The sequence below is a fragment of the Penicillium diatomitis genome, assembly GCF_028827545.1.
Source record: "Penicillium diatomitis strain IBT 30728 chromosome Unknown utg000004l_segment0_segment0, whole genome shotgun sequence".
Classification (NCBI taxonomy): Eukaryota; Fungi; Ascomycota; class Eurotiomycetes; order Eurotiales; family Aspergillaceae; genus Penicillium; species Penicillium diatomitis.
This window is the reverse complement of record NW_026623176.1, coordinates 1543955-1561950: the sequence shown is the minus strand read 5'-3', so window position 1 is coordinate 1561950 and position 17996 is coordinate 1543955. Positions and strand designations below refer to the sequence as shown.

At 50.8% G+C, this 17996-nt stretch overlaps 3 protein-coding genes across 3 annotated transcripts; 1 reads left to right on the top strand and 2 right to left on the bottom strand.

Moving 5' to 3' along the window:
• Window positions 1-909: 909 nt before the first annotated feature.
• On the bottom strand, window positions 910-1472 carry N7539_003830 (mitochondrial 54S ribosomal protein uL11m; the record flags this gene model as incomplete). Its single annotated transcript, XM_056933432.1, has 2 exons — window positions 910-1242; window positions 1344-1472. The coding sequence occupies 2 exons, from the start codon at window positions 1470-1472 to the stop codon at window positions 910-912; spliced, it is 462 nt and encodes a 153-aa protein (XP_056790973.1).
• A 651-nt stretch (window positions 1473-2123) lies between these two features.
• Window positions 2124-3641, top strand: N7539_003829 (survival factor 1 family protein; the record flags this gene model as incomplete). Its single annotated transcript, XM_056933431.1, has 5 exons — window positions 2124-2143; window positions 2226-2441; window positions 2599-3023; window positions 3087-3463; window positions 3543-3641. 5 exons carry the CDS (start codon window positions 2124-2126, stop codon window positions 3639-3641), a joined length of 1137 nt encoding a protein of 378 aa, XP_056790972.1.
• Window positions 3642-4298: 657 nt separating this feature from the next.
• On the bottom strand, window positions 4299-17474 carry N7539_003828 (uncharacterized protein; the record flags this gene model as incomplete). Its single annotated transcript, XM_056933430.1, has 3 exons — window positions 4299-4745; window positions 4841-17130; window positions 17192-17474. The coding sequence occupies 3 exons, from the start codon at window positions 17472-17474 to the stop codon at window positions 4299-4301; spliced, it is 13020 nt and encodes a 4339-aa protein (XP_056790971.1).
• Between the last annotated feature and the right edge of the window lie 522 nt (window positions 17475-17996).

Sequence of the window (17996 nt, the reverse complement as noted above, 5' to 3'; positions counted from 1 at the left end):
TCCTTGAATCATTCTTGCGTTCCATGCATGACTCGGTTTCCTGTTGTGCCAGTGCCGACCACGCGAACGACCCGATCCAGCGATAACGGTCGCTTGTTGCGGCTGGAACCCGAGTCGGCGGTGGTGCACGACCGCACGGTGAGGACGACTGTCTCCGCTTTATCTCCGCTCTGGATCTAGACTTCGATCTGATATTGCACGTAACGCTCTCACATGCGAGAGTACTACTACAAGATTGCAAACTCCAGCAATACAGTGATCTCCGAGCCGTCTGCTGATCATACACACAATGCCTGACAGTCTGTCTGATATGTTTCAGCACTGTCTCTGACTCTGACGGATTAACCCAAGATTTCGACAACTAATATCACGATTGGGTCATGATTGTGCAGGAGATCGGTATGAGTGTAGTGGTACATGGTAGGTGGGCACAGTGCCAGTGAAACTACCCGATAGGTAATCGGTAAATACATTCCATAGTTACAACAAGAACTATGTGCATTCGTACAGGACACTTTAATACCCACGTCCCCAAGCCTCAGTCGGGTCTTTTTTTCTCCCAGCGCTCCCCTGGAGACCTGGAGACTCAGGGCTGCCAAACTCCTCGACATCTTCTGCCAGCGAAGAGTCGAGTGGCCCCCACTGTTTGATGAGAATCTTTGACTATTAGCACGTCCGTGCTCTAAATCACCCTGAAGACTTGCTTTCTCCCCCGAGCACGCGCGAAAAGGCTGGACAACCGAGATGATCTGATACGGGGCGGTACACTGTACAAGAAAACCCATCCATTAAAGAATCATGACCCTGGGCGACACTAGCTCGGCCGACGATGAGACTATGTGGCCGCCAGAGCCCACCTGGAACAGCGCACGAAGAAAAGGAAGCATGCAGACACTCGGTCCTTGAAATTCAGTGCACGACTTGAATGCCGATTGATTTGGCTTGCGCCATGACACTCTTGCATAGTCCCTGCAGACTCAATCCGGACAGCCGCGTCTCGCTCTGCTTGATTTTGGCGATTTCGTAGATGTGCTTGAGTGATACGGTGCCGCAGGTCTCGTGGCCGGGGTTCATGGCACCTCGAAGGCGATTTTTCCGGGGCTCGACATTGGCTGCATTTAAGAGCAAATACGTTGTTGTTGGTGTGCGGAGATCGAAATAAAAGGAGCGATCTGGACGGACGGTCACACGGGCGGGAATGGGGACGCCGACGTTGATGTGAGCAGTACGAGCATTGAACTCCTACACCAGCGAAAGAGTTGGGGTTAAAGAGTTGTCCGTTTGTTGGGTGATGGAATAGCGACCAACTCCGTGGAGTATCGGGTTGAGTAACAGTAACGTACCTTGCAGAAATCCATACTCTTCACACCCTTACTACCGAGGGCTGGACCGACGGGGGGACTGGGACTGGCCTGTCCAGCACCGACAATGAGCTTGACAAACTGCTCCTTCTGGAGCGCATTGCGTGCCATATTGAGAAATGAATGCGGTGAGCACGATCGACTGTGAACGACGTGCGTGGAGACCAAATTGCGCAGGACGGGCAAGTCGCGCAACTTCTTCAGAAGTTCTGCGGAGCGGAAGAGTTGGAGAATTCACCGCCGAGAGGCAGATTTCCCCCAGCTGATTGGACCGGGTGCTAAGCCTCGAAAGCTGAGAACTACCGAACGTCATTGCCCAAAAGGGAAAATAAAATAAAAAAGATCAGAAAAACAGTTGGACAACTGGACAACTGGGAGTCGGAGTTTGAGAGAATTCCAAGCGAGTGACACACATCTGAGAGCTGGCTGATTTTCTGCCGCTGGACATTCTTCGATCGTGTGGAAATAAGTTCTGCTCTATCCGTTCCCTTCCACAGCTCTTCGGCTTCTTCAACTTCCGCGCAGTTTGGTCGCGAATTTGGCGCTCCCGCACCTCCTGACCCATTCACCTCCGGCCTTTTTGAGTCGCCCCGCCGCGTCGATCTCTCGATCTTCTCTTCCGTGGTTTCCCCCTCCTCCCTCTTTCTTCCCTGCTCGACCCCATCACACGCGGTCGTTGAGCTTTTTTCTCATAATTACCGCAATCACTGCCCCTTGATACTTGACTTGGTGACGTGACGACGCAGTACGACCGGAACAATCATGAACTGGCTTAAATCGACGTACGTTCCTGGCGGGCATGGTGGGCGGTGGAGATGCAAGCTGGGGCAACAGTTGAGCTAACGAAGACTCCTTGGCGGACAGTCTCTCTGCGGCCGTCGGCACGCAAGAGCCCATCTATGGCCCCGAGGCCATTCACTCGGTCGCCAAGCAGGCCGACGAGACCTCTTACACCGAGCTCTCCAAGGATCACCTGCGTTGGAAAGCATTCCAGTATACCAATGTGGAGACGCAGACTTTCTACATCATGGCCGACGATGGAGGTCTCTTCATGGTCCAGGTCATCTACAGCAACATCGCGTGAGCATTTTATCATTCCCGTCTCTATACATAGCTATCCACTACAACCTCACTCATCCGTCGGAGCTCTGTCATTGCAAGATCGGATATCAATGGTGGTCATCCTGGGAAGGGTTTTCCATTGTCAGATCGCTGACCAGATGATCTCACTGCACAGCGGCATCCATACCACGGCCCACTTCAACACCAAAATTTTCAACCTGAAGGGCGACAAGCCGCATGTCTGGCACACAGATGCTTTGTCCAACTTCATGTTCGACGAGCAGATGCAATCCTTCGGCGCCAACAACCTGACCATCCAGCTCAATGAGGAGGGTGATGCCTATCACATCAAGTCCACAGTCAACCCCAACAGCGTGGTTGATCTCAAGTTCACCCGCAAGGCGCCCGGCTTCGTTGCAGGCAAGGACGGTACTACCTTGTTCGGTACCGATCCCAAGTCTCCCTGGGGCTCAATGTATCACGGATTTTGGCCCCGCTGCGCCGTCGAGGGCACCCTCACCACCAATGAAAAGACCTACGATCTGACCGGCCGTGGAGTTTTCATCGCGGCTCTGCAGGGCATGAAGCCCCATCACGCCGGTAGGTGGCAAGCACTCCACGTATGTGGTAGCCTTGGCTTTGCAAACTAACGTTTTCATCTAGCTGCTCGTTGGAACTTCATCAACTTCCAAACCCCCACTTTCTCCGCCATCATGATGGAGTTCACCACCCCTCCTTCATACGGCTCCACCACCGTCAACGTCGGTGGTGTGGTGAAGGACAACGAAGTTGTCTATGCCGGTACCACCAACACCGTCACCCACACTGGGTTCACGCAAGACCCGGAGAGTGACTGGCCCGAGCCGACAGTGGTCAAGTGGGAGTGGACTGGTAAGACCGCCGACGGCAAGGACTTTACCGCCGTCGTAGACGGCCCTCTCGGCAAGCGACAAGATCGTGTGGATGTCATGGGCGAAGTCCCTGGCTTTATCAAAACCATCGCCGGCAGCGTTGCTGGTACTCGCCCATACATCTTCCAGGTAAGAACTCTTGCACATTGCGATGATTCAGCCCTTGGCTTTGCGTTCCCGCCAATGCTAATTTGAATACTCCATCTAGTTCTCCCCGCAGGAGAAGTTGAAGCTGAAGATCAAGGTGGGCGACACCGAGGTCGAGGAGGAGGGAACTCTGTTCTCCGAGTCTACCTTCATCTCTTAAGGCCAAGAAGCAAAAGACTTTTCATCTTCCCGTACATAGGGAATCACTTTGTCCCCCGACTTTTCTTCCCCTTTCTTCACACACTATTGAAGAAGACCCGTGTTTAAGCAGTCATAGAGACTGGGCTTACGACCTACGCCCCGGTTATGCTAACAGATTGTATAATGAGACATTTCTAATGCTGTTTTCCTGATCCATGTCCTGCTTGTACCGCCTTTGTATCGCCTCTCCTTCTAGGAAAGACGTGAGTGCACCCAGGAACGAACGTGTCGTAGGTGGTCTTTTCAGATGGTCTTTTAAGATGGCCTTCATTTAGATATTTATGCCAAGATCTTTCTCATAATTTTTCATGTACCAATGGTGCATGGATCTTCTATCCAAAATTGACCGTTTACAGAATTTCGAGCCCGGATGAAGATCGTGTAATTTGTGAAGCGGACACAATAAAGTCTAGAGGACTGGTAAGATAAGGACGAATCCATGTAAATAAACGACCCGCCAGCTGTCAAAGGGTATTGAACGATTACTCTACCAACGCCCTGCGGATGAACAATGGAACAAATACAGAAAATCTATATTCAACATGCAAGAAGAAAGATATAAAACAAGTAAAATACAATACAGGGGGAGTCCATTGACCTTGACAAGGCCGAGTCCTCAGTTGTCAACCATCAGTTGCTCACCCTCATCCAACAGCGTGGTAATGCGTGACAAGTCCGAGATCATTTTGCTGCCGTGATTGACCAGCAACAGCTTCTCTGCATTACCTGGCAGACCAAGGTAGGTGGGTGGCTCACGCTCGGGAAGTTGGTTCACCCAGCTGGTGAAGTCACGGATACTGGTACCGCTCGGCAGTGTGAGGAGTTGGTCATTTTCCACGCCAGAGACAAGTTTGTGATCCTCTTCGAACGCTGCAGGCGTGAGGAAGCGATTGACCAGGTCGTCTAGCTGTTGGAAGTCACCAGCATCGTCGATCTTTCCACCGTACATCTCCGTGATGAGCGTGCGTATCATCTCCCATGGCAATTTGAGAGGTGCGACATTGGACCGACCTTGGGCCACCTCGTTGACCCAGTAGTCAATGATATTGGCCGAGCACTCGTACTGTGTAGAACTTGGTCAGTATACGTACGGAGAGAATTGACAGGATCGGAGGCAAAGTGGGATTATCAAGAGGCAAATGAGAAAAGTGAACTTACGTCGCTATCATTGAACTCCCAGAAGCCCTTCCAGCCAAGATTTGGCGCATAACGGAGACGCTCTTGGACAACGGCATGGAAGAAGCAGAGAAGTAGGTAAACACGAGCTTTCTCCACAGGTGCTTTGCTGGCACGAGTCATCAATGTCGACATTGAGTCCTTCATATTGGCGCGAACACCAGCTGGTTGCTCGTACATCAGCACACGAGATGCGCGAATGAGGTTGACTGGGATCTTAGGACTGGACTCCATCGACAAGAAAAGACGGAAGTCCTTGTGAGGTTTGAGTGAATCCAGTCGCTTTTCCAAGCTCTGAAGCCATGACGGCGCCAAGTGCACGTTCTTGACAAGCACCCAGTTACCTGTGGCAGCGGCATTGCTGATTGCCTTGTCAGCACTCTCGAGACCCTCGTTTGATCCCATGGCAATATGGGCACAAGTTGCGTGAGTACGCTCAACCAACGCATCCACCTTGTAGCTGGCATCGAACCCTGGGCTGGAGCTGAGTGCAATGGGAGCAGTCGCTGTGACCTGGTCAACAACATCCTTGAGATCACTACTACCGTCGTAGAGCTCTCGTCCAAACACAGCCTGCACAAAGCGTTCCGCCGTGGGCACGAATCGGTCCATCCGACAGAGCTTAACGAGTAGCAAGGAGAGGAGTAACTGGTCAAGTTTGACAGTTTCTTCTTTCCAGACAACGGGTACGAAATTCTCCGCAATCTCTTCACCAAAGAACCGATCCCACTGCTCTTGGGGAACGTTGGGTACAGCTTCCTTGAATGACGACATGTTCAGTAGCTTGCTCATCACCTGCTCGCGTGCGTTCACGTCTGTCGATAGATCGTTGCCCTGGATAGACTCGTCCAAGATACGATCCAGGATACCCCTGTCCATGGAGAAAGGTGTCGCCTGAGCAAGTAATATGGCCAAGGTAATTCGATCTTTTTGAATCAACCCGAGTGAGGTCCGCTGGTAAGTCGTGATGAACAGATCCTGAGTGATGATACCCACCCGAGCCGCGTGATCTTTCTCTCGAGCAAGGCGCTTGTTCTGGTAGAGAACAGCGTTAAAGATGTCCACGAAGTACTGGAGGGAAAATTGATAGAAGTGGTTGATGTGGTGAAGCTGCTCCAAGACAGCGAAGACAGCACTGCATGCTTTGGCAATGCTGCTGTACTGATTGGTGATGCTCTCAACTTCCGACATGACACCTTCTGTCTCCGACATCTTCTTTGAAATTTCAGCGGCTTCTTTTTTCAGTGTCTCAAGTGTCTCAATCACGTTGTCGTCGTCGAGAATGTTTCCGCGAGACTCGTTCAGAGCCTGCAGCAAACGCTTCTCAAGTTGTCGTAGGTGGACCTTGAATTCACCTTGCATTTTAACGAGATTATTGCGTCGCTCGTCAATGTCGGGGCGCTCGAACTTCAGAACATCGTTCAATGACTGTGTTTGCAAACTGCTCTGAGTGACTGTGAAGTTGACAAATGTCGTCCGACTACAGATATCGGGAGGGAACTCTGCAGAAGGATCTCTCGTGGAGAGGAAGAGCTTGAACGAAGGTGAGAAATCGATCTCTTGCTTGCCCAGTTGAATCAAAACACGACCTCCAGTCTTCTGGTACTCTTTGTTGAGAACGTGGTTGAGAATGGGATCCAAGTGCTCAGCATCCTGAATGAGAATGGGGTTTCCGAAACGTAAAGCGCTCTCCAGTTGCTTCACGAACGAGTCATCCAGGAAGCTGGTGACAGTGAGCTTGCGATCTTTGCTCTCCTTCTGCAGGAACTCAGTCACTCGACCCGAGGGATCAACGATCAGAGGGTATCGGTTGAAACGATTCAAGATGATTGCATTCTCAGTGCAGAGGTCATCAACAGGTAGCGAGTTCGCCTGCCATTTGAGACGCTCGTCGGCATTGGAGAGATACTCCGTGATCGGGTTGTGAGGCTTGAAGTGAATACCGGATTGAGCAAGTTGGTGAACCCAGTCATCAATCATTGCCCTGCGGAACTGCTGATCATAGAGACCCGCATACGCTAGGAAGGCTGCAGCAATCAAGACATCGCCAACCAAGGTACCAATTTGAGTCTCGAAGGACTTGCTTCCCTCTTCCCAGCGTTCACGTTCCGATGCAAGACTGTCCAGCAGACGAACACTGCGGTCAACCTTGAATTGCACTCGGGACATTTCAGACTTGATGGCCTGGGTCTCGCTGATCAGGGCCGCGTATTCGCTCTTGTAAGTGGCAATGCTACTCTCAAGCCCTTGAATGGTGTTCTCAATAGCCTGCGCCTCGGCCTTGGTCTGTAGAGCCTGCTCTTCGAGGTGGTCGACCTCCTCACGAAGAGGGCCCACCCTGTCCAGGATAGCTGAATAATTCACCTGTGCTTCAACCCATTGCACGAGGGGGCCACATGCCTTACTGGCACGGTTCACACGCTCATAGGTGAAGTCTTCCTTGGAAAGGAACTCGTTCTGCATTTTGATACGGTGGTTGCGAGTCATGTGACGCTCATTGTCATAATTGACAATGCTAGCAATGAAATCCTCGCGACGGATGATTCCCTGAATGGTCTTCCAGCTATCGACCTTATGGCCTAGGAGGGTGCAGACAGCTTCAAGTGCAAGCCGGACGCTTGCCGGTGGGTTACCCATGGATCGAACCTCGGTCAAGTGCTGGCGCTTGATGTTACTGACACTCTTTTGAGCTTCAAGCACAGCAGGTTCCGCGCGCGCGAGGTCATTCAATACGACCTCCTTTCGGGTTGCAACCTCCTTCTCCTGCTTTTCTAAGGCTTGTTGCACCTCTAAGGAGACCTGCTTCCGCTGCTCCGCTTCCTGCTGATCTGCGACCATGCGTTGCAACTTCTCGTTGGCTTCAGTGTCCTTTTTCTCCAGCTGCGTCTTCTTCTGGGCTAGACTGGCACGCAGATCACTGACTTTGTCGACTGTGTCACGGAGTTTCTCCAAACCAACGTTCAAGTGACGCTGTTGCTCTTCAAGATCCTCGCGTTTCTCATTGAACAATTTGACATATTGCGCAACAAAGTCTAGATAGTGACGTGGAGTGAGGAAAGTGGACCGCCCTTGCTGTTTCTGCAGTCGCTGATTGAAACGATGCAGCGAATGATGAATGAAGACCATTGAGTTGACAACTGTATCTCTATGCGAAGCAGGGAGAGACAACTCCCGATATGCAACGGGGATGCTGTCGGGAGCGACGAAGTTCGGTTTGTCCAAATCAACGGATTGCGTCAACTCAGATCCAACCTGGAAGAGAGCTTGATCCGACCAATCGCCCATCCAGTTAAGCACGCAACGATTGAAAAGTGCAGGACTGGTAGCTGCCTTTGAGGAAAGACCGTCTTCGGGGGGATTCATGGTGAACACCACATGAAGATTCTTGATGATTTGCTGCGTAAACCACTTGTACAGCTCTTCTTGCGAATCCAAGAGGAGACCCTGGCGTTGAGCACCTTCTTTGCAGGCAGTCATCAGCGATGCGAACTCGTCGCCCTCAAAGAGACCAGGAACTTCAGCGTTTGCAAGCAGCGTGTTCATGCGCTCCAAGAAGCCAGAATCGAGGACATTCGCCTCGTCCATGATGAAGCAAATCTTCTCGCCCTTGCAGCCGGCACGACGCAAGACGGTTCTTAAATCATCATCAAAGTCCTCTGACGAGTATTTACCATGGACCTTGATCTGGAAGACCTTCAGTCCATTCATCCAGGCAACAAATCGAGACAGTGTAGTCTTCCCACTGCCGCTGACACCGATGAGAATCAGATGACCTTGAGGTTGCCGGAACACGCGGTCGATGCGGAGAGCGTGCTCGAGCACATCGTTAAACAGAACCAGTGGTACATCCACTTCCTCTTCGCAGAAGGTTCTGAGACGTGCTTTCACAAAGTCACGCAGAATCTCTTGTTCCACGGGGACATAGTTTTTGGAAAGCCAATTGGAGAACAGAATCGGACCCTTGAGAGCAATTTCGTGGTCGATTGTTGGGAAATGCTCCAGTGAAATACGGCGAACAGCGTCTGCAGTCCAAGCACGCTCATCCTCAGCAACCAGCCTGTCTTGGAAAAGACGCAAAGCTTCGTGAGCCCAAATGCGCACAAGACCCTCAATTGACAGAGTCTCCAGAGGCTTGATCGCCTCGTAAAGACCGCGAACCCATCGAGTCAACTCACGGGGAGAGTACACATAATGAGGCTGAATCTTCGGGGTGAATCTATTTTGCGATTCGAGGTAGAACTGAACCATGGCCTTCGTGAGAGCCTCAGAATATCCGCGGAGAAGTGGCAGAATCTTGAGAACTGCGGAGTTAAAAGTGCCGTAGATCTGGTTGAGCGATATCTCGCCGGGATAGTCCACCATTATCAATGGAGCATGACGCAGGAATCGCTCACCCATTGGCGTGCGACCTGCATCGGTTGGCGGGTTACAAGCACCGACGAACTGGATTCGATCAAGGCTAACCCACGTCTTGTCTGATGTGCGCCAGAACCCGTTCTGTTCCACTAGTTGACGCAGGAAGGCAATAGCTCGCTGAGTGCCATAGCGATCAGGGGCAGGCAAGTTAATCTCGTCACAGAAGATAACAAGCCAGCGGCCAATCTGGTTCGGGGACATCACAACGCCATTGAGAGTCTTTTTGTATTCACAGTATTGCTCAAAGGTCTTGATCAAGAGATCTGGCGTGGTGGCGCTGGAGAAATTGAGGCCAACGACCTCCAAATTTGGCAGCTTCCTCAACGCAGCGAAAAGCGTCATGGTTTTACCAGATCCGGGAGGACCACAGAGCAGCAAAGGTTTGTGCTCGGCCAGCCAAGAGTAGAGAACATCCTCGTGACGAACAGTATCCACAGTAGGAATGATGATATCCGTCTGAGTGATAGAATGAGTGTTAATGTCAACCGTGGGAACTTGGGACTGCCAGCTAGCCCATTCAGACTTAGGTAGGGTGACATCGTAGTCAATAAGCGAGGAGTCACCATCCGGCGGAAGATCGACGGTCGTCATGCCGGCAACATACTGACCAAAGGTTTTGCGATCTGTTAGTGGACAGTCACCGGTGAAAGACCAGACAAGAGTCAACAAAAGCTTTTTAGACATGTAGGACTCAATCTGCTCGGAGTCCATTGGGAAGTCAACGTGCTGAATGTTGTACTCTAGAACGTTTCGACAAGCCTTGTTCAGCAGGCTAAACATTGTGTTGAGGGCGCGAATCTCAGTGAAATCCATGATGTGCCCGTACTTCTTTGCCTCTTCGAGTGCTTTCAGGACTAGGTCGTCGGTCTCGAGATGCTTTTTCAGCACCACGGAAAGCATTTCCTGCGTACTTTGAGTTCTAGCCGCAGAACTGCCGGCTGGCGCGCTGTCATCATCGAGATCCTCAAAAGTCTTGGTCTTAAGGCCCTCCACATAGTTATTTATCATCATCGAAGGGGTGACAGTATCCTCGTTGAACCAGACCATACCGCAGCGACTGACAGTAGCTAGTGTAGCATATTTCAGAGTCTCGACTTCGAACATGACACGAACGTTGTGGGGCAGATTCAGACGTTCTCCGTTTGGTAGCGTGAGAAGCTTATTATCGTCCAGGACACTGTTCAAGTTTTCAACCCATTCTGGGTCAACATCGCCGTCGAACACAATCCAGTGGCGCTTGGTATCCTCGCCGCGAAGGTTGTCCACAATCTTTCGCAGGATGCCAGTGAACAGACCGTCAGTCCATTCGCGAGTTGTACTATCGAGATTACCGTAAAGAGCTTCCTTGGACATGACCTTGGAGTCAATGATGTGGCAGACGCCTTCGACATCTTCAATGGCCTGCATAGCCTGGAGGAGAATCTTCCAAGCAGCCGATTTACCAGAGCCAGATCTGCCGACCATCATAACACCATGGTGAATGCCCTGAATCTGATACAATTGAAGAGCCTTGGTGATCCACATCTCGCTGTCCACGTAGTGTTGCGCCTTCGCAATGCGACGAATCGCTCCAACCAACTCGTCATAGTTCGCAGGCACATAGTCAACCCCTGGGAAAGTTTGTGCCTGAATCTCAAGCATCCGGCTGACGTCTTCCTGAACGAGTTTGGGAGCAATGGTTTCGCGCAAACTTTGCACGATGATCTGTGGTTCAATGATTTCGTCAGGGCCAAGGTCAGTCTCTGAAGACGCTAGACGCGCTCTTTTCAAACCACCAGAACTGACAAGCACACTCTTCAAAGCACGAAGACCGAAGTCATAGTGAGCTTGTTTAGAGAGCTGGGCAGCACAGTGATCGAAGAAAGGCACAGTCTGTTTTGAAAGAGGTTTCGCTTGCTTGAATCCTTGCGAAAAAAGCATGACTTCCGCAATAAGTTCCTTGTCGGGCTTGGACATAGCGACACTGCGGAACAGCTTTTTCAGATTGTCCGGCAAATTGGAACGGCCAGCGTATCCGGGGTTCATCGTGATGAAGATACCGGTATTGGAATTGACCGCCAAGCGACGACCAACCAACTCAATCTGGGATTTATCGTCCTCTTCTCCCTTTCGAAGTCCGATTTGGATATTTTGAATCTGCTGCGAGACGGCAGACAGAATTCTCTCCTCCAAACGATTGAACTCATCGAAGCAACCCCACGCGCCGACCTGACAGATACCAAGGAAAATTCGACCCATAGCTTGGAAGTCAAAGGTGTCGTCGCAACAGAAAACAAGAGTGAAGCGACCAAGCTGCAGACCCAGAGCCTTGACAGATTCCGTCTTGCCAGTTCCTGCCGGGCCGTAAGGCGAACCTCCAAGTCGCTGGCACAGAGCTTGAGTAAGGGTTAAGAAACAACGATCCGTGAGTGGAGTGCGGACCAGACGTTCGGGCACGCCAAGGTACTCGAAACCGTAATTCAGCTTTGCATTGGCCATATGAACATACAGTCGCTGTAAGAAGTCGCCTTCCGACTGATAAACATATCGCATTTGCAGCAACCAAAGATAATGAGTTGGAGTCGCAGCCTTGGCGTCGATAAGCTTAGAGATCGTATCACGTTGATGTACGAATTCGGTGATCATGTGCTCGCATTTCTTGCGTGTGATAGCATCCAATTCACCTAGCACAGTCGCGGCCAGCAGTTCCAGAATTCGAACTTCGGAATCGTACAAGGCTGGAAGAGTGGCGCCACCATCTTCGAGTGATTTCCGTACGGCATTTGTCCAGACGACCTGACTTGCGAGGACAACAATCTGAGCAGGGTAATTGGCCAGGTAGTCACTGAAAGCTGTCCGGTCTACGTCACCAGCACTGTAGAGGGTCTCGAACTGCTCAACGGCTTCACCAAGAAGCTCCGCCAAAGTCAATTTCATATTCGTCTCCAATGCTGTCAGCCAGTCGTTGATTCTAGGCGTTTTGACCAGATTGACCTCTCGCTTGAGGCGCACCTCCTCGCCTTCCTTTGAAGTGAAGCCAACGATATTATTGTCATCGTCCATGAGAAGACCCGACAGGCCTGCGAACATCTTCTTGAAATGCTTTGCGACCCGGAAGATGTCGTTGCTATTGCCAATGATTTCCAAAAGATCCTCGTCTCCCACGAAGTAGAACCGTGGAAAAGACACACGCTCTCGTTCAAGGTATTCACCGAGGGCCTTTTGAATCTTGTTGAGCAACTCAGCCAACCGTTCCAACGATTTCTGAACGCCATTGATAGCCAAAACATCCAGCACAAATGGTGATTTGTAAACCTTTTTCATGACTGCGAAGAATTCAGAGTTAATGTTCTGGAATCGGCTGGATTCCAATGGCAGTAGATGCTTGATGTCGGCATTGCCAGTAAAAACACCTTCCAAATACACCCATTGTCTCTGCACGTCAATCCAGACGTCGAACAAAACATGCACGCGGTTCAGCTTGTCTTCCCATGCGGCCGCTTCTTCTTCGAATTCTTTGTAGTATGGCGAGTGTCTCATTGCTTGGAGAGAATTCAAATTTTCGCTACACTTGGCGAAAAGATCATCAAAGCCACGAATCAGTCGGCACTTGTTTTGATAGTTGACTAATTCCAAGGAATAACTCTGCCATGTCTCACGAACAGTCCTCAGGAACTCTTCGAGAGCTAATTCACCCTGAGCCTGGGCAATGATGTTTCGTATGACAGGCTCACTAGTGGCAAGTTGGAGATCCCAAATATCGCCTAGGGTGAGGGAGACGAGCGAGAATCGCTTTCCGGGTTTCAATGACTTGTATATCTTTTGCCAGTGTCTCTCCTTGACGGCCTCAGATTTCATGTCAGAGAGGAGAGAATTAACCTTCAAGAGTTGTCGGAGGACATTTTGGATATGTTCAAAGGCAGCGTACTGTCTCATTCGGCTTGGCATCTCCTTTGTCATCTTGATGAGGCCATCAAGCGCCTGCCGCAATTTCCGGGGCTGGACGCTGTTCCAAAGACCTTCACGCAAGTCGTTGAGGCTTTTCCAAATCGTTGACAAGGCGGCCCAGACCGACATGAAATCCTGTACCTCTTCCAGAATGGCAGGAAGTAACGAGTCAGAACTGACAGGCAGATCGAGTGCCTCCTTAGCCTTCGAAACCATTTCAAATTCGGTCTCAAGGGCCTCAAGTCGTGCTTGAAAAGAGCTAAGGGTCCGCGAAGCCTCCTCGGGAGGTATTGTACCGGAAACTGGCTTTTCATCGTTCCATTGAGCAATAACTTCCGCGATTCTATCGTTGATGACACGATCCTCGGCGGTAATCTTGGCACGAAGAGCATCGGTTTGATCTTGAACAATCTTGCTCTTTCTTTCTAGAAGCTCATTCAAAGCAGTCCATTCCCCATCCACGTTTCCAACATCCAGCCAGTCGTTTGGAAATGTGTATCGCTGGCGTGACAATGTGGTTTGACCCTGACGGAAGAGTTCCACCTCAGGCTCCCAGACTCTGATCTTGCGTTTGCACTGCTGAACAATAGTGATGAAAGAAACGGCATGCGCCGTCGAGGAGGCTTCCAAGCTCTGCTTTTCCAGGTCCCGACGGGCCGTGGTAAGCTCAGCGTGGACTTCCCGAACGCGGCCGCCAAGCTTAGATCCAAACTTTTGGAGAATTTCGTGCTGCCACTGATCGTACTTTGCGTTCACCTTTGTTTGAACTTGTTCATAGTCGATTCTGATGTTGCCGAAAGATCGGCTCACTTCAGAGGTATCAAACGTGGCTCTGCTCTTGCGGATTTCCTGAAGAAGCTGCAGCCACTGGGACAGATCATCTCGAAGAATGTCGTAAACTTGCTCAGATTGCAGATCCCACAGAGACTGGAATTGTAGCCATTTGTCGACGTATTCTGACACGTCAGTCAATCGACTGTCGACGACTTCGTACACTTGCTGAAGCTCCTTTGCACAGTTTTGTGGCAGGTTTGCAAAGCAAACTTCGGATTGTCGCACGGTTTGCGTGCTGATAGATATTTGATACCGGGATGCCTTGATCTTCTCTAAATTACACACGACTCCTAGCCAGGAATCAAACTGAGAGAACCAGCTTGCGCGCGCAAATTGGAGGGGTGGATCGACATGCAGGAGCTGATTCTTCATGGAGATCTCGTGCACAAGCTCCGGGAACGAGATATTGTAAATCACGGTGCCGTCTGTGTCAGTTTGTGTGAAGGCTATGCTTTGGCCGTTGCGAGTTTCTTCGAACGCATCAATCCACTCGCGAATGGCACGGTGAAGCCGTTCACTTAGAATTGCCTCGATTTTTGTGTTCAGCTGAGAAACCCAGAACTCGAGGTTTACATAGTTCTCAAGGTTCAGCTTGTCAACGGCAACTTGAATGATGTCTAAGCATTGCTTGAACGCCACGGCATCGTAAGCACACGTCTTCAACTCATGAATCGACTCCTGAATGCTTTCATTGATTGACGACAGCACTGCGGTCTTTGTCTGTAAAACAGATGCGGAGCCTGCAAATTCGCGAACAAATTGGACATGTTTACTCTCGGTTCGTGTTGGCATGGTGGGATCATTTGCGCCATTCGCAAGGGCAGACTGCTTGACGTGAAGCTCATAGGAGTGGATAAATGATTCCCACCTCAACGGAATTCCCTTGTTGACCATTGCCTGACAGTCATTCACGTAGCCATTGAGCAGAATAGCAACATCCGACATTGAAATAATCGTGCGATTAGTCTGAAGCAAAGTGCGCACACTCTCCATTAGACTAATGGCGTATGGATAGACACGCTTGGCCTCTTTAGAGATGTTGCTAACAGCATGAGGAACCTGGAAGTTCAACCAGATAAGATTGCGGACCTCCTTGAACAGAGCAATGATCTGAGCGTCAAAGTTGACGGCCAGCTCCAACTTGTTTCCGGCAGCACGGTTCCGCACAATATTGAAGAGTCGGCCAGAAATGGTAATTTGTCGTCTCTGAACATCGTACAGCCAGGATTCAAAGACAGGTCGAGTATCGAGCTTCTTACGGAAGAGATTGCCCTCCGCTTGCAGCTTCTGGCCTTCTGAGTGGAGATGCCAGTCCTCGCCAAGAACATTCTCTACCTTTCGCATATATCCATCGAGTTGACGCTCAATTTGGCGAGCCCAGATAATGGCACCCGAAACGGGTGGCAGGTCCCTTAATTGAGCCATTGCGTGAGCCTCGGAATGACCATACTGCTGCTTAAAACGCCCGTGCAGCGCGGAAATGTCCCGCTTGACATTGTCAATCAATTGTGTCTGATATTCGCCGATGGCGCCGCGAATCTTCGGGCGGACGAGCAAGGCGTTGAACTTGGAGAAGACTCGGAACATCTCATTAGCATTCTTGGCAGTTGCGAGTCGATCACGGAGGCGCGCGATGATCGAGTTCTCAACGCGCGATGTGCGTTCACTGTAACCAATCTCAGCCTGCTCCCATGCGCGTGATCCTTCAGGCGAGACATCAAGGGCGTCCACGTTCATCGCAGCATAGGCGTGGGTCACCTCCTCAACGGCGTCAACGTCACCAATTTCCTCCACGATTACCAATTCCTCAGAGTCGGCGCCGGCGCCGGCTTCTGCGGAGGTGGTGTTCTTCGGTCCAAGGACGTTGATGATGGTCTTTTGAAGCTGCTCATGATTGATGCGGAAGGTGTCAATGTACTTTAGTCGCTCACGGGTCTTATCATGACGAGCGTTGATTTTGATGGGAATGAACTTTTCATTCCGTCGTCTCGTCGATTCACGGGCGACATTCGTGAACTCCTTCAGATTTTCATCCCATGAGCGCCAGATAGCCTGAGTCGTCTTGATCAAAGAACGGAAATCACGGTAGTCAAGCTGAAGAATCTGACGGCCTTTGACAAGTTCGTGAATCTTCTTGTCCAGGTCGCCGGAGATTGCTTCAACGAGAGAAAGAGCACGCTTGATAGGATACGGGCAAATCTTCAATTTTTTGTTCAGATGGTTGAAGACAAGGCCGAGAGACTCTTGTACTTTCTGCAACGAAGTTGCCGAGAGAAGCTCGTCCAAAGGGAAGTCACGCATAAGCTGGTTGTACTTTTGGACTAACTCTGTGGCATCTTTCAGCCCAGTGTCAGCCACAAAGCTCAGTGTGGGCTGGTAGCGCTTCGCGTGACGAAGAATGTCCATAGTCAACTTCACTCCGTCGCTAGCAAGCTGGTTTTCAATGCCCTCCAAGGCCGTTTCCATCGACAACCAAAAGTTCACTTCCAGAGAGGCTGATTCTCCGTCCGGATCCCGAGACATCTTTGTGATAGTTTGAATGGATCGAATCCATCCATTAACAGTATGCTGGATGCTGTTGGTGAATGCACTGCTGTCCAAAACGGCAGAAGGAATCAGCTCGACCGTTGGCTTGATGCCTCGCGCCTCGGCCTCCGACAGCGCAGCCTGCACCACCTCGTGAAGTGGTAAGTTCAATGCAGGTATCTCCACATTTTGCTGCAGATGTTGAAGACCTAGCTCCAAATCGGCAAATCTTTTCTTTGTCCCCGAGATTCCAGTCTTTGCCTCGGTATCCGTTCGCGATTTGGAGCCGACAGCTGGTTCCTGGTTGCGAGTGTGGGCCTCAAAGTATGGACTTAGAGCGTGGTGAAGGAAAAGATGGATGATTTGGTAGGGTGACATGGAGCTTCCCTGCTGCGATTGTGCATTATTCAAGGATGCCGGACCAGGCAAGTTGATCACTTGAATCTGAGAGGCTATGGGAAGCGCTGGGTCGATCGGCGCGGGGCGTTTGATGAAGGCCACCGAGGCCACGGTTGTGGAGGCAGACGATATCTCTGACGACAAAGTGTAGGAGTATTCTAGAATTGATTCTAGCACGATTGAGTCAGATTCGATTTCAATGATTCCCGGCGTCGCAAGACCGCCACTTACCAGTACCTTCTTCATCACCGCTGGCCTGGTCTGCCGCCGCGATGTCCTTTTGTACGTAGAGGGCAACTTGTGACTCAGAGGCAAATCGCATGCATTTCTGCGCCGTGTCGTGGTATTTTGCGCTTGAAAGCAAGCTTCCAGCACTGCCAAGTTCGGACTTCGGAGCACCGAGTGTCACCTGCAGCACCTCCGTGAGGTACTGAACCACCGTGTCGGAATCCACCGAAACTGCCATCTCTGGCGTGGAAACGCCATTGGACGTTTCCGTTTTAGCGACTTCCATGGCGCCTATCTCGATTTATTGTAATGCGGCCGTCGGGGTCATTGGTGATCAAAAATGGCGGAGTAGCTTCGGCGGGAAAATTAAAGGCTGACGGCGGTACGCGTCTTGCCGGACGAAAGGGCGGAGATGAATGAGCGACGGGTGACCACAATGTCAGGGAATCAGGGGGCGAGTATCCTGTTCAATCAAAGCGAAACGACTCTCGTCGAAGTTGGTTAAAATGAAGACTTGGTTCACCTGAGCTATCCTGAAGTACAGGAGCTAAACACGCGGTGTTTGTTGGCAATAGATCAGGGGATACGCCTTGCCTGATTAGGCTAGGCCGACTGTGCTGAACCATGTGACGGCTTAGCTGGGGCCCGAAGGGAGCTTCCCCTAATCCTGCAGCGGTGGGGTTGACTGAGTCTAAAATGACCATCTAAAACGGCCATCTAAAGAAACCCTCTATAAGACCCTTCAAAAAGACCCTCTAAAAAGGCACCGAAGAAGCCTATTCAGTCTATTACGTAGCCCATTGAACCT